We start from the raw sequence: 15,749 nt of genomic DNA on the forward strand, positions 1-15,749 counted from the left end.
ATAGGGGAGAATGTATCAGGTATAGGGGAGTGCATGTAACAGGTATAGGGGAGTGTGTAACAGGTATAAGGAAGTGTATGTCTCAGGTATAGGGGTTGGTTGGTTGTTTTACGCTGCACTCAGCAATATTACAGCGATATGACGGCGGACTCTAAATAATCGAGTCTGGACCAGACAATCCACTGATTGATATCATGAGCATCGATTCACGCTTTTGGGATTGATGACATTCATCAAACAAGTCAGCTAGCCTGAACACCCGATCCCGTTAGTCGCCTAGGTAAAGGGGAGTACATGCAACATGTATAGGGGAGTGTATGTAACATGTATAGGGGAGTAGTATATGCAACAGGTATAGGGGAGTGTATGTAACAGGTATATGGAAGTGTATGTAACAGGTATAGGGGAGTACATGCAACATGTATAGGGGAGTGTATGTATAATGTATAGGGGAGTACATGCAGCAGGTATAGGGGAGCGTATGTTACAGGTATATGGAAGTGTATGTAACATGTATAGGGGAGTGCATGTAACAGGTATAGGGAAGTATGTAACAGGTATAGGGGAGTTCATGCAGCAGGTATAGGGGAGTGTATGTAACAGGTATAGGGGATGCATGTAACAGGTATAGGGGAGTGCATGTAACAGGTATAGGGGAGTGCATGTAACTCCCCAAGTTAACGTTCGAATAGCCCACGAAATTGTATGCCCCGAGGTTGGAATCGACAGCTGAGCTCGAATGACGTCATGCCATCGACGTATGATGACGTAATCCTTTCTTGACTGCGGGTTTCTGGGGCCCTGTTGTGTTGTTAGTTTCCAGGACAAATGCTTTGCTTTCGTTGCTCTGTCGATTTTAGCTGACGCAAATTTTTAGGGCATTATCATTTGCAGAAACCCTCGATCTGATCAACGGCCCTGATTTGACCCGGGAGGATTCCTGTTAGGAGCTCAGGTCCACGCAACACACATCAGTATATTATATTTCTGTAAGGAGGGATGTACATAGTTTCCCTGTAAAGATAAATTTGACGCTGATCTGCATAATCCTTATAAACAAGCAAAAAGCATATTCTCGCCTTACCCGTATAATGATATATATTATACGAGTGCTTACTTCAGTGTTACTACAGCGTTATCTGTCGAAAAATAAATACCTATTTATATAGTATCAAAGTATATCACAGTGTATGCTGCACAAAAGCCGAAGTTTACCGACTGCGTTCTTGAACCGGTTTTCATGTCATAAGGCCATTTCACCTACTGGGCACACGGAGATAAGCGTACAATCGCTCGGCGGAGCTAAAGCAAAGGCTCCCGAGAAAAATATATTGCGTTGCGAAGCACCTGAGCGGTTTGACAGTTGACGATGGGACTTATACAGTGGGGGGTTACCCTCGTCCTTTTCACCCTTGCGTTCACGTATCTGCCCAGACTGTTCGCTCCAAAACAGAATCCTATTGTCGAAGGGTATTTTCATCCGAAGTTTCGCAAAGTTGCTGACACCCTCAGGTGAGTTATGAAGTGGAGATGTATCTGTCATGGTTCATTTAGCGTTAGAATATTATGTGGGTCAATGAATTCAGGTCGAATATATTTTTTCCATTTTCAACCACCCGGTTGCACGCCCGGACTTTGGACCAAGACGGCAAGATTGATCATGTGTAGTGCATTATGTTTGTGTGAATGGTGACGGCCCAGCTTAAAGTAGGTTGATCTGATGTACACAGATAGCGTGGTTGCGTTGCTGTATACTATTCAGTATTTGTTTAGACAGAGAATTAAACGTTGAAGCCCATAGGTGCATACGCTTACGGAGACACGTCCTGCGTAACAGCTGCACTGACTCACAGTGACTCACAGACTTGAATAGTGTCTTCCCTCTACACACTTTGCTTCATTCGTACAATTATTGGTTCACTCGCAGGCATAAGAAATGTCTCACCTGTATATATATTGGCTTTCTTTCTACATATACTGCTCAACTTTTTATTGGGACATATATTTTCTTTTCACCTTTCAACTTCAACTTTCTAATTGTAACTAATGTTATATTTGGGATAACACTTTCTTAGTAAAGTACAGATTCTAGTACTTTTTGGGGTTGAGTCCCGTCCGGGATTCGAACCCACACCTGCCAGGGTGAGGCACCTAATCGCCAGCACACAAAGTCAGCGATCTAACCCACTCAGGCACCGAGGCTTCCACGTAATGGAAGTCCGACAACTGGTAGTCTAGATTACGTACTTTGAGTACCCCCCTGACAAGTGTAAATTGGCACGGCTCCCATGGCCGAAAGCTATGAATTCACAATGCCTGGCGATTAGGTGCCTCACCCTGGCAGGTGTGGGTTCGAATCCCGGACGGGACTCAACCCAAAACAGTACTAGAATCTGTACTTTACTAAGAAAGTGTTATCCCAAATATAACATTAGTTACATTTGACCACTTTCTAAATGGCATTGTGTATTCATAACTTTCTAATTGTCAACGTTCCCTTCATGTCGAGCAATCTTCCTGCAGCTCCAGCCCTTCGTGTCGTGATTTCACAATTTTGAGGTACAATCGAGCATGCTTTTTCTACCAGGATTCAAAGAGTGTCATTGAACTCAGAAGTTGCTTGATCAAGGTTACAACGTCCAAGGCCTAAGTAATGCTTATAAAATGTTTTATGGTAGACATGTGGAGGACATTTAAACGTTTGACGCGATCAGTGATTAAAGTTATGTCCGATGCATTTTCCTATTTTGACTTGTAACATATGTCCCCGTGTTTGTTTCAGGTAATTGACTTACCTTTACATGTGTTTGTGACGGGTGCAACCCGTGAGGCAGGATAAGCTCCCCTTTTCGCGAACACTTGATATCATCACTATTTGATAGTGATTCATGAGCACATGCTCATGATATAATCGTACATTAATCGCATATCCTTACCCATACATGTATTGCCTTAACCATACAAATATTACCTTACTCGTACACATATTGCCTTATCCGTACATATATTGCCTTACCCGTACATATATTGCCTTCCTCGTATACATATTGCCTTATCCGTACATATATTGCCTTACCCGTACATATATTGCCTTCCTCGTACATATATTGCTTTCCTGGTATACATATTGCCTTATCCGTACATATATTGCCTTACCCGTACACATATTGCCTCACCAGTGCACATTTTGCCTTACCCGTACATCTTTTGCCTTCATCGTACACATATTGCCTTATCCGTACATATATTGCCTTACTAATACACATATTGCCTCACTAATACAAATATTGCCTCACCAGTGCACATATTACCTAACTGATAAATAAATTGCCTTATCCGTACACATATTGCCTCACCAGTGCACATATTACCTAACTGATACATATACTGCCTTACTCGTACACATATTGCCTTATCCGTACACATATTGCCCTACTAATACACATATTGCCTCACCAGTGCACATATTACCTAACTGATACATATATTGCCTTACTCGGATATACATATCCCTACAAATATTGCCTTACTGGTGCACATATTGCCTACCCGTACACATATTGCCTTATCCGTACATATATTGCCTTACCTCTACAAATAATGCCTTACTCGTACATATAATGGTTTAGCCGTACACATGTTGCCTTACTGATATATATATCTTGCCTTTCCGTACATATATTGCCTTACTCATACACATATTGCCTTACCCGTAAACATATTGCCTTACCCCTACAAATATAGCCTTACCCGTCCACGTATTGGTTTATCCGTACACATGTTGCCTTACACATACATATATTGCCTCACCCGTACACATATTGCCTCACTTTTACACATATTCCCTTACCCGTACACAAATTGCCTTACCCATACATATATTTTCACACCCACATACATATTTCCTCACCCGTACACATATTTTATTGACTTACCCGTACAAAATTCGCATTGGTGTGTCGGCGAATACCTGTGTTTTTTGTCCTCTCTCCAGCCACATTCTGTTTCTTTGTCCTTTATCCTGCCACATTCTGTTTTTTTGTCTTTTATCCTGCCACATTCTGTTTCTTTGTACTTTCTCCTGCCATATTGTGGTTCTTTGTCCTTTATCCTGCCACATTCTGTTTCTTTGTACTTTATCCTGCCACGTTCTGTTTCTTTGTACTTTTTCCTGCCATATTGTGGTTCTTTGTCCTTTATCCTGCCACATTCTGTTTCTTTGTACTTTATCCTGCCACATTCTGTTTCTTTGTACTTTCTCCTGCCACATTCTGTTTCTTTGTACTTTCTCCTGCCACATTCTGTTTCTTTGTACTTTATCCTGCCACATTCTGTTTCTTTGTACTTTATCCTGCCACATTCTGTTTCTTTGTACTTTATCCTGCCACATTCTGTTTCTTTGTACTTTCTCCTGCCACATTCTGTTTCTTTGTACTTTATCATGCCACATTCTGTTTCTTTGTACTTTATCCTGCCACGTTCTGTTTCTTTGTACTTTATCCTGCCACGTTCTGTTTCTTTGTTCTTTCTCCTGCCATATTGTGGTTCTTTGTCCTTTATCCTGCCACGTTCTGTTTCTTTGTACTTTATCCTGCCACGTTCTGTTTCTTTGTACTTTTTCCTGCCACATTCTGTTTCTTTGTACTTTCCCTGCCACATTCTGTTTCTTTGTCCTTCTTCCTGCCATATTGTGGTTCTTTGTTCTTTCTACCGCCACAGTATGTTTCTATGTCATTTCAACTGCCTTTCTTTGTCCTTTCTCCTGCCACATTCTGTTTCTTTGTCCTTTTTCCTGCCATATTGTGGTTCTTTGTTCTCTCTACTGCCACAGTATGTTTCTATGCCGTTTCAACTGCCTTTCTTTGTCCTTTTTCCTGCCACATTCTGTTTCTTTGTCCTTTGTACTGCCACACTGTCGTTCTTTGTTCTTTCTACTGCCACATTGTGGTTGTGTCCTTTCTTTTGCCACATTGTTGTTCTTTGTACTTTCTCCTGAGACTTTACAACACTTTGTTTCTGCAACATCGTGTTTCTTTTAACAGAGCAAATATCGAAAATGGGAAGGAACAGGGTGCAGCGTTTACTGTGTATCACCGTGGAGAGGTTGTGGTTGACATGTGGGCTGGCTATGCTGATGAGGAGGCGGGGAGACACTGGTCCGGAGACACCATGTTCGTCGTCTTCTCAACTACGAAGGGCATCGCCGCTCTCACCGCGGCAAGGATGGTAGACAAGTGAGTGGAACCATAGTCCCCGGAAATTTAGTATGAGTGAGTGAGTGAGTTAGGTTTAACGCCCCTTTTAACATTATTCCAGTTATATAGCGGCGTGTCAGCTTAATGTGGGAGGAAAGCCCGAAGTGATGCAGGTCTCAGACGTTTACCACTTCGGTGAAACCCACGAGCACGGGTATGGTGCTGACAAACCTAGAAACATAATAGGGGCGAACCGGGATTCGAACCCACAATCATATGTTTCTGGCGTGCCCAAGGGCCGCAACTCTGCACAGCGAATTGCGGCACCTTCGACGGAGGCCACCCTTGCCCCCTCGGAAATTTAGAGAATACACACCAAGGAACAACGGATATGATATATATGTCCCGGTTAAATATATAGTGTGGGACTGACTCAAGCCCTCAAGTTATTTACAAAGTTAATTTAAAATATTAATCCGACTTGTAAGCAAATACATGTACTATCACAAGTCTTTGAAGGAAGTGTCACCTAGCTCAATGTCCAGTGCATTCTGGACTTCTATCTACTTTCCTCAAGTAATTTAAAACCGCAAATTCGGAATTTCAAATTATGTTCTGGTACTTTTACTGTCATTTATGAGACCCTTTGGAAATCCGTTTCATAATTCTTTGTCAAAAGGAATACAAAAGGAATACATCGTTTTTCCGCGTGCTTGGTCGTCTCGTGACGAAAACAGTGAATAGTTTAGTTATATCTATACTTCAGCTGGCAAAAAGCATACACATTTCTGGCTTATTTGTGTTTGTGCAGCCAACAAGTAATCCTCAATACATGGTTAAAATCTTAAATTTGAAACATGAAAACCTGTTCATATAATTTTGGAAGTTAACTGGTATAAAATTCTGTCACATGTGTTAATCGCCAACCAGATATAGTGATGTATGACTCTCAACATGGTTATATCCAGGGGCTGGCTAGACTACAAGAAGCCGGTGGCCCACTTTTGGCCGGGGTTTGCTCAGAACGGCAAAGGGGAGATAACTGTGGAACAACTACTTGGACATCAGGTAGGCTCACACAGACTCTTCCGAGGCAGTGACAAATTATGTAACTGGACAATCCGTCAAAATGTATTTAATAACATCATGAATAACCTTCACTAAGTGTGTTGACAGGGTGGCCTATTATTTGATGGGACAGCAAGACTAGTCAGTCTTGTTGACACGTACAAAATAAATACTTCAACTGAAAACAGCTGGCCAATTGGGTGTGTTTACTCGGAGGTAACATGGCACGTTTGTATCTATTTCAAGATATGTACGCAGCTGGAATAGTTAGACAATTGTGTTCACAGGGAGCCTGGTGGCCCTCGGAGGCAACATGGCACTTGTGTATGAATGTCAAGACATGTGCTGCAGCTGGAATAGTTAGACAATTGTGTTCAGAGGGTGGTCTGGTGTCCATCGGAGGCAACATGGCACGTGTGTATGAATGTCAAGACATGTGCTGCATCAGGAATAGTTCGACAGTTGTGTTCAGAGGGTGGTCTGGTGTCCATCGGAGGCAGCGTGGAACGTTTGTGTAAATACTGCATGTAATGCATCTGGAATAGTAAGACAATTGTGTTCTCAGGGTGGTCTGGTGGCCCTCGGGGGAAACATGACGAGTCTTCGTGAATATCGTGATAACCAGGAAGAGTTCACCCGACGACTGGAGAAGGTGACGCCACTCTGGGAACCAGGTTGGTATCACTGAGACCACCACCAGCAGCATACATAATATATACTCAGGGAGACCTGCCAACCAACATTTGCTCATGCGTGCTTCGAATCACAAATTCGACCTGATTAACATTTGCTCAACTAAAAGATGTATAGAGTAAAAGATATCAACAAATGTGCCAAAAATATGAACCGATTGAATGCATAACATAAATTCATTACTTGTGATATTTGTATCATTTTGGCTCTAAAACAACCAGGTAAAATAGTTTTCATGTTGAAAAAAGAACCAGACAAATGGGTTCATTTTCGTGTGAACTTACCCTTTTACATTTGGATACAAAAGGCAGTCAATTTCTACCGTGTGCGAAATACGCATCAGTCGGAAAGCGCACGTTAAATCTCCAAAGTAAGTAAGTAAGTAAGTACGAATGCTTTTCATGTCTTCGTGTATTTCCTTTGGTGAGATGTTCTTCTGATGCAGGTACTAAATCACACGCCAGCAACCTATGATCTTGGGTGCGAATCCCGTTTGTTTGTCTGCACTATACCCGTGCTCGTGGGTTTCCCCAAATTGGTAAACGACTAACGCCTGATGTATTACTAGGCATATAAAATAAGCCCGTATACATTGGTAAAACGACCCGACGACTAACTAGTATATGTACTGTTTGCAGGCACTGCTCACGGTTACCATGCCATCACATATGGTTTCTTTGTGGACACTCTTGTGAGGATGGCAGATCCCAAACACAGGAACATTACGCAGATATTCCGGGAGGAGATTGCCGAGCCTTTTGGTGAGTAAACGAATACATGCTGTCGGTTAAAACCAACTATTTCAAAGTACCAACTGCTTTATTGTACATTATGTATAATTAACGCGAGCAACTATACCTGGTGTTTGTTTTTTTGTTTGTTTGTTTGTTTGTTTGTTTACGCCGTAATATCCTCATCAAATCAGCGAATGACACAAACAGCCACGTGCAAGAACGTTGGTCTACGATTATGCTTAAGAAGACTGCTGATCTACTGATGTGATGAGTAACATGAGTTCACGGCTATAGGACAACGTTTTACATTACACCCCAAACATACCTTAGAGTCCATATTATCTACGTGAAAAACGAATTGGTCAAAGTCAAAGCGTGTCAATGACGATGAGCGGTGAATCAAATATGGTACATGTAATTATTATTCAGTCATGAATAAATATACAAGAATAACCACTCTCAATTATCTGGCATTGACGTTGACTAAATGTTATTTGACCAATAAGCAGTATACATCAATTACTTTGAAGCACTTAGATTAGATATGATTTCGCCAGCACGATGTGGTGATGCATATATTGGAATTTGGAACAGAATATTAAAACAGAGAACTCACAAATTCGCTGACTTGGTTGATTGTGTGTTTTTGTAAATGTAAGCAACACAACTCTTTTTTTTATTATACATCATACATAACGCCTTTGCTAAAAGCAAAATCCATTACATGAGCTCGACTATTTCAGAAGAGTGTGTTTATAAATCACTATAAAGTAGTGACGATACCAGCTGTTCGCGAAAAGGCGAGCATACTCCGCCCTACTGGCGTCAGATTTGGAAATGTCCTCCACATGTGTTCCATAATATGACATAATATTTTTGAAAGGTTTACTAAGGCCTTGAATTTTGTAACCCTCATCAAACACACATTTTGACGCTCTTTGAAATCTTCATAGAAAGATGCTCTATTGCATCTCAAAAGTAAAAGTGTATACACCGAAGGCTGGAGCTGCTGAAATATTGCTAAAAATAAATGGAGGTTGAATTTAAATGGTGTCAGGTTGGGCCGCTGCTGCGTTTTGTCTGTTTGTTGTTGTACATTTAGCCACAATAGTTCTCCAGTAGACCAGTTACCCATAAGAATGCACTAAAAGGGAGATCGTGTGACGGGTGTGTGTGACTTAACTGAGTTTGTTTCATCGTTCAACCATGAACAGGTTGGGCCGCTGCTGCGTTTTGTTTGTTTGTTGTTGTACATTTAGCCAAAATAGTTCACACACTTAGCTAAATCAGCGCTTCCAAAATAAGTGATTGTATCTTTTTGTTGCAGGCATCGACTTCCACATCGGCCTCCCAAAATCTCTGTCACATCGAGTAGCCCGTGGACATTTCTTGTCCGACATGGGGACGGTCATCGCTTCCATGGCGTCTTGGCGTTCGTTTCACCTCTTTGGCAGTACCTTGTTCTTACCAGAATCCATCACTGCCAAGGCCATGAATGTTATCGACTTGAAGGTAAGAGGCTGTTGGAATAGTGTCTGAGCTAGTGTAGGACACTTCTAAAATAAACTGATGAAAACGAATAAGGGAACGATGAAAAACATACATGTAAGGAGTGAGTGAGTGAGTATGGTTTTACGCCGCTTTTAGCAATATTCAAACAATATCGCGGCGGGGGACACCAGAAAGTGCTTCACACATTGTACCCATGTCGGGAATCGAACCCGGGTCTTCGGCGTGACGATCGAACGTTTTAACCACTAGGCTACCCTACCGCCCCCCAAAAACATAAGGAAATTAGATTTACTGTCAGTACATTTGAAATAACGAGCATACAATGTCAGAATCAAATGTTGAGATATGTTTGTGTGGATTGCTTCCAATGCGTATTTGGTGGACAAGGCTGGGAGTCCATGATAGCATATCATTTTACTATGTCTAAAACCTACAGTTCCCTTATCCATTTGCATCATTGTATTGTGGTTTTCAGTTGCTTTACATCAAGCATGCAGTGTTCGTTGTATCTAAAACATCTGATATGTCCTGACCTTAGGGAAGCTTCGGTAATACCGGACAGAAAGCGTTTTATTTTTAATTGAGAAATGGAATAGTACACTATAAACTAACAGAAGTAAAGAAATGTTCGACGTGGATTTCAACTTAGTCTTTTAAAGCAACGTTGTTGTTTTTGTTTAGGTGCTGGTATATCTATCAAGTCATTAAACTGATCACATCTTTGATAAAGGTACTCGCACCTGAACCGAAACGAGCACTGAAGGGATTAAGTGAGTCCCCGGAAATTTAGTATGAGTGAGTGAGTGAGTGAGTTGAGTTTAACGCCGCTTTTAACAGTATTCCAGTTTTATCACGGCGTGTCAGCTTAATGTGGGAGGAAAGCCCGAAGTGATGCAAGTCTCAGACGTGTACCACTTCGGTGAAACCCACGAGCACGGGTATGGTGCTGACAAACCTAGAAACATAATCGGGGCGAACCGGGATTCGAACCCACGATCATAGGTTTCTGGCGTGCCCAAGGGACGCAACTCTGCACAGCGAATCGCGGCGCCTTAGACGACTGGGCCACTCGTGCACCCCCGAGGGAATTAAGACTTTGAAATCCATATCATATATCTTCTCCCGCTCATAAGATCACATTAGATTCTTCACATGGAAGCACTCATGGTGTCCCTCTCTGTTATACGTCCATCTATAAGGTAAGCCATGCTCACCGGACTTCCTTACTTTACAGTGTATGTTTTTTGACAGTTCAATAAACTCAATGACCCCGAAGAGATGAGTATTGGGCAGTCAGCCTTAATTGGTATAGGGACGGCCCGCAGCATCGCCAAGCTGTACAGTTACATGGCCATGGGCGGAAGTATCAAAGGGAAACAGCTCATCAAACCGGAAACTTGGAAACTGGTGACAAGCAGTTTAAGAACCGGTCAGGATCTCGTACTTCCTACGCTCATTGCAGAGTGGGGCAGAGGAGTAGCATTTCGTGAACTCCCGTACCCCAAGTATAAGGTACGTGCAGAATACAATGATCTTATATTAGGATCTTCAATAGGCTAACCACTCCATATCCACCGCTTGTAGAACACAATTTCACAGGCTGCATCCTGTAAGATCACCAGATTGGCGTTGGTTATAACCCTTGGTCTTGTATTAAGTAATACCTTTGTCGACCCGTGAAGATCCGGGGTAGAATAGGTCTTCAGCAACCCATTCTAGCCGTAAAAGGCGACTATGCTTGTAGTAAGAGGCGACAAACGTTGCGAGTGGTCTTTGCTCGCATTATTAAACATCGCACACCTGCAAGTCCAGACAGACACGGTGCCTTTGTTCTTTGCGACTGCATCAAAGGCCGACAAGAGCCAGCTCTAACGTATTGTTTTAGCTGAAGTACTCTACTCAGCGCTAATAAGCGGTGCTATTTGGTGTGTGATTGGATTAATGTAAGGTTGGATTCAGGTGAGGATTCTCCTGTAAACCTGGTAAATTTTTTTAGATATAAATCTACTGATTCTTGAGAGGAGGGGGTGTCGCATTCATATTTAGTCGCATTTTTGGCTAGGGGCCAGCGGTCGCATTCTTTTGGAGACGCATTAATTTCACGTTTTACAGTACACATTTGGTGTGTTCTATTTCAGCATCTACACGGCATAGACACAGACCTCACAACATAAACACCACCTAAACACAACATCCCCATAATCTAAACATGTATACGACAAAATGTGCATGCCAATGTGTATTATCCTTATAATCTAAACATTGTTTAGAATTGAAACCGTTAGTCTGATAAATGATAAAGAGGCTTCTCACAAAGCGGTAAACTCCACACTCGTGTATGTTCAAAGTGCGGTCAGTGGATCAGTGTGCACCCAATGATTCATTTTCAGCTCCCTGTGGAATATACAACTGAAGTGAGTGAGTGAGTATGGTTTTACGCCGCTTCTAGCAATATTCCAGCAATATCACGGCGGGGGACGCCAGAAATGGGCTTCACACATTGTACTCATGTCGGGATTCGAACCCGGGTCTTCGGCGTGACGATCGAACGCTCTAACCACTAGGCTACCCGACCGCACCTACAATTGAAGCTACCTGTGAGGCGCTAGAACGTTAACAGTCACATTACCATACCATCCTCCAGGACGTGAACACTAAAATTATTACATATTTTTTGCGGTTTTTTTAAAGTAAAACTATTGAAGTCAAAGTTCACAATAATAACTTCTTGACATGTCAACTTATTTAATAATTAAAACAAACTATGTAGACAAGAAATACGAAATCAGTGACATCGTTCAACGCAAAACATCAACCGATGCCCCGCCCACCCTGTTATCTGCCAATCATGAAACAGTAGTATATTGGGGGACGTGGCCTATTCTTTTGGTTTATACATTTGAAATTGCTTGGATGGCCAATAAAACGCCATGGAATCACTTTTATTTATTTCACATCGACACAAATAAGCTTTATGAACATTACACTGCATACATGTATTCATTCAGAAATGAGCTTAACATATGTTTAGGCCTATACGTTGCCACCTAAATACTATTTGCATAATTGCGCTATAGGAACCAATACCAACAATATCCATGTATTATACTAACTGATCTTGTTTTTCAGGGCCAGAAACTTATTGGTCACCCAGGCTATGGAGGTCAAGTCGGACACTTTGACCCCGTCAACCAGCTCTCCGTGGGTTACATCACTAACTATGCCTCTCTGTATGGTTTATGGGACGATCCACGGTACCTCGACCTGGAGGCTGCCCTGTATGACTGTCTAGAAGATTATGTACGAGGAGAGAAATAGTAATTTTCTAGAAATAATCACCCTTTGGTCGAGTTTATCCCTAGCATATAATGCAGAGGCGTATAGCTGTTTGCACCTTTGTAATTCCGTTCGTCCGTTTCTTTTCGGGAGCAGAACTTTCAACGTTCCTTCATACAACGTTGCACATAGATTAATCAAGTAGTAAATTGATGCCTTCAGCTATTTTGGAATTTTATTAATATGTATTAATGTTTTACTGGGCATAGCTATGGGGTGACATGCAGTCTTGAATTAAGTTTTGAATGGGGTTCGTTTCAGGAAAGAACCAAAGCAATCTTCATTTACGAGAAAAAACATACACTGTGTTTTCAATGTAGAGCTAGGTTACCTGCGCTAAATTGAATTTGGAAACGAACGCGCAGCGGCGTTAATTTTAACATGCATCATACGCTGTTGATGTTGACATGGCAAACTCGGTTTGGTGTATTATGTATGGACACAATGTTTAGAATGCACTCTGGAAATCTTCAATCCAATATGGCTACATTACTTTTGACATGATATCAGGAAGAAAAGAATGGGATACATATGGCATCAAAACTTAACGCAAACTTCCACTCTTCCCTTTGAAGAACCTAACAAGAAATATGATCCCATATGGCCGCAAACCAAACAAGATATCAGAAAGCAGTGAGTGAGTGAGTGAGTGAGTTAATATTTAAAGTCACATCGGCAATATTTCAGGCATATCAACAGAAGCATGACGTGATTTGACGAGCGGGTCGGAGCAACAGGGTGAAATATGTCTTTAAAAAGGAATTTATTTTTATTTGTGTTTTGTTTCTTTATTTGTAACTGAGAAAACAACATGTGAACTGTTGGACTTCCTCATTGATAACATCCATGTATAACTTAAGGATTAGATATTTAGGCAAGAAGTAGGCATCCCCCCCTTCTCGAACTGGTTCTTTATGCATATGAATCGGAATTTCTGCTCGGATTGGCAAAGTAAAAACAAGGTAACTGTGCACAGAAATTTAACTTAAGCTTCAGGTATATCGATAATAGTATTACGATACCGTCCAGTATCAAATAACTCTAAGCTGATATTCTCACCTGAACCAGAAATAAAGACCACCGAGAGCGCCTCTTCCATTTCACATTTTGATCTATGCATAAAGATTCAGAGTGACACAAAACTGTATGACAAGAGGGATGACATTAACTTTCCAATAGTCTACTAAGATTTCACAGAGCCTTATAAGAATCTTGCTGAAAGGTGTTTGATGAAGGTTACAACATACAAAGCCTCGTTCCATGTGAATAATTGACTTTATTTTGCATGTGTTTGTTACGGGTGCCACCTATGGGGCAGGTTATGCTCACACCTCATGTCATCAGTATTGGAAAAGTATATGAAGACATGATCATGATGTAATGGGAATCGTACAATTGAGATTTCTTCTGAATATGAAAAGGGTTTTGTCGCTTTTATTTATACATGTTGGCGTGGCTGCGTTTTGATGATTCCCTATTGGGGCATTATTTGTTTGGTACAAAATAATATGTCCATTTTTCAGATGTCGTTTTGTGTAAATGCGGTTCGTATGTTTATCGAAATCACCTATGTGTTTCCTTTTGAAGGAGTACACGTGGTTCTCTCCTCTTCATCAGGTGAAAGTGTGTGGTTATTCAATTACCTTTGCTAACAAAATCCTCATTGCCAGTTTATTTTATGTCCTTTCAAACATATTTTATCATTATTTTTTCTACTCTGACGTGATTTACTATGGGAAATTTATTTAAAGTAATATATAAAAAGATAATTTTTTATGTCTTATCGTGTTATATATTTTATGTTTTGTTTATTGCTTTGTCAATTTCGTGAAGACGCCAATGAGACCTTGGTTCAAGGAGGTGACCAGTACCGGCGACTAGTTTGGTGATCGAGTTCTGTGACTTGTTTGTTCAATTGTGAGTCATCGTACCACGACGGCCCGGGACGTTCCTCGTAATGTCAACCGCTAGCTGGTTTTCTCAAGACCTGATTAATTACAGGTCGTCTATATTTAACAGGAATATTGCTGAATAAAAACGAATGACGCTATTTTGGGGGGAAATATCGTAAAACGATTTTTAGGTATATCAGCGTATCGGTACCAGCGGAAAAAATAACTGTGCTTCATTTAAATTCATTTAAATACATTTATTCTGACACTAAGTAATGCATCTTTCAGTATATATTCACGAAGACACGACCCTCGACTTGAAGGTCGCGATTCAATTTGCATGGGCATGTTAATGCACGGAGAACAATTTTGATGTTTGCGTATTTTTTGGGAGCAAGATACTTCCACACGTGGTTTTGTAATGTGAACAATACACAACGATTGTTTACCTATCAGGTTCTCATAACAAAACACAATACAAAACCGTAAATAACGGTTACGCAAAGCCACGGCTTGCTGGATATCAACGTCCACACGTTGTGGATATGCTGCAAACGGGAATGGCCTAAAACCCGGTTTCCATACATTTTAATGTTCATCGCAACACAATATCATCTTTTTGGAGACGTTTTCTACAGCAGGGCAACACTCGTGACTTTCAAGGGGTCGGTCGTCCATGTGTGATATCACGTCAACATGACAACCATATTCGGAATCTACGGAACCGATAACAAACTTCCTAATTACCAGCTCAGACAAGCAACTGGTTGAGGGAGCACCCAAATTTGCTTCCACGTCACCGTCATGCACGCCCAGCTTGGTTTAGACAGTTGATTGTACCCGGTTCATTCTTGATATTCAAACATTGGTGATTTCACCCAAATGTCCAACTTTGTTAGAATAGCAAGAACGATTAAATGGAATCAATTTAATAAAATAGCTACGCCGTGAACACACTGGTTCCTAGTCCCTAGCTCAGTTATGTATATAAGGACAAAGTGTGGGTTGCGATTTTATAAAAATAGAAAAACGTAAAAGACAATAAATGCCTCAAATTAAATTGTCTGCCACAAAAATTACATTGTTGCAAGGTGTTTTTAGGGTAAAATATTTGATTAATACTATGTGTTGATGAGTAAATATCTATTCTTCAGACAAAATCCCAGCACCTCTTCATTCTGAAAACTAGAAAAATAAGGGGCAATATTTAAGTGATACAGTGCTCACATTCAATACGTGCATTCACGTATGAAGACGCCGACTTTATCCTATCGTCGCAGGTATAGCATTAGCGCAGAGCCCAGAGCCTGCAGACAGGT

At 41.1% G+C, this 15,749-nt stretch overlaps 1 protein-coding gene across 1 annotated transcript; it reads left to right on the top strand.

Annotated features, from left to right (window-relative positions):
- The first annotated feature begins 1,237 nt into the window (after positions 1 to 1,237).
- Positions 1,238 to 14,277, top strand: LOC139459053 (beta-lactamase domain-containing protein 2-like). The gene is made up of 8 exons (XM_071240495.1): positions 1,238 to 1,512; positions 5,043 to 5,234; positions 6,164 to 6,263; positions 6,829 to 6,937; positions 7,595 to 7,717; positions 9,018 to 9,202; positions 10,454 to 10,714; positions 12,332 to 14,277. The coding sequence occupies exons 1-8, from the start codon at positions 1,370 to 1,372 to the stop codon at positions 12,518 to 12,520; spliced, it is 1,302 nt and encodes a 433-aa protein (XP_071096596.1). The 5' UTR covers positions 1,238 to 1,369; the 3' UTR covers positions 12,521 to 14,277.
- The last annotated feature ends 1,472 nt before the right edge of the window (positions 14,278 to 15,749 follow it).

The sequence above is a fragment of the Haliotis cracherodii genome, unplaced genomic scaffold, assembly GCF_022045235.1.
Source record: "Haliotis cracherodii isolate W230 unplaced genomic scaffold, xgHalCrac1.p SCAF_13, whole genome shotgun sequence".
Taxonomy (NCBI): Eukaryota; Metazoa; Mollusca; class Gastropoda; order Lepetellida; family Haliotidae; genus Haliotis; species Haliotis cracherodii.

Bases quoted from the DNA above. Each gene is read 5' to 3' on its own strand.
- LOC139459053 (XM_071240495.1), top strand. From the start codon at position 1,370: ATGGGACTTATACAGTGGGGGGTTACCCTCGTCCTTTTCACCCTTGCG. The intron at 1,513-5,042 runs GTGAGTTATGAA...TTCTTTTAACAG, and splicing joins AAAGTTGCTGACACCCTCAG to AGCAAATATCGAAAATGGGA. The intron at 9,203-10,453 runs GTAAGAGGCTGT...GTTTTTTGACAG, and splicing joins TGAATGTTATCGACTTGAAG to TTCAATAAACTCAATGACCC.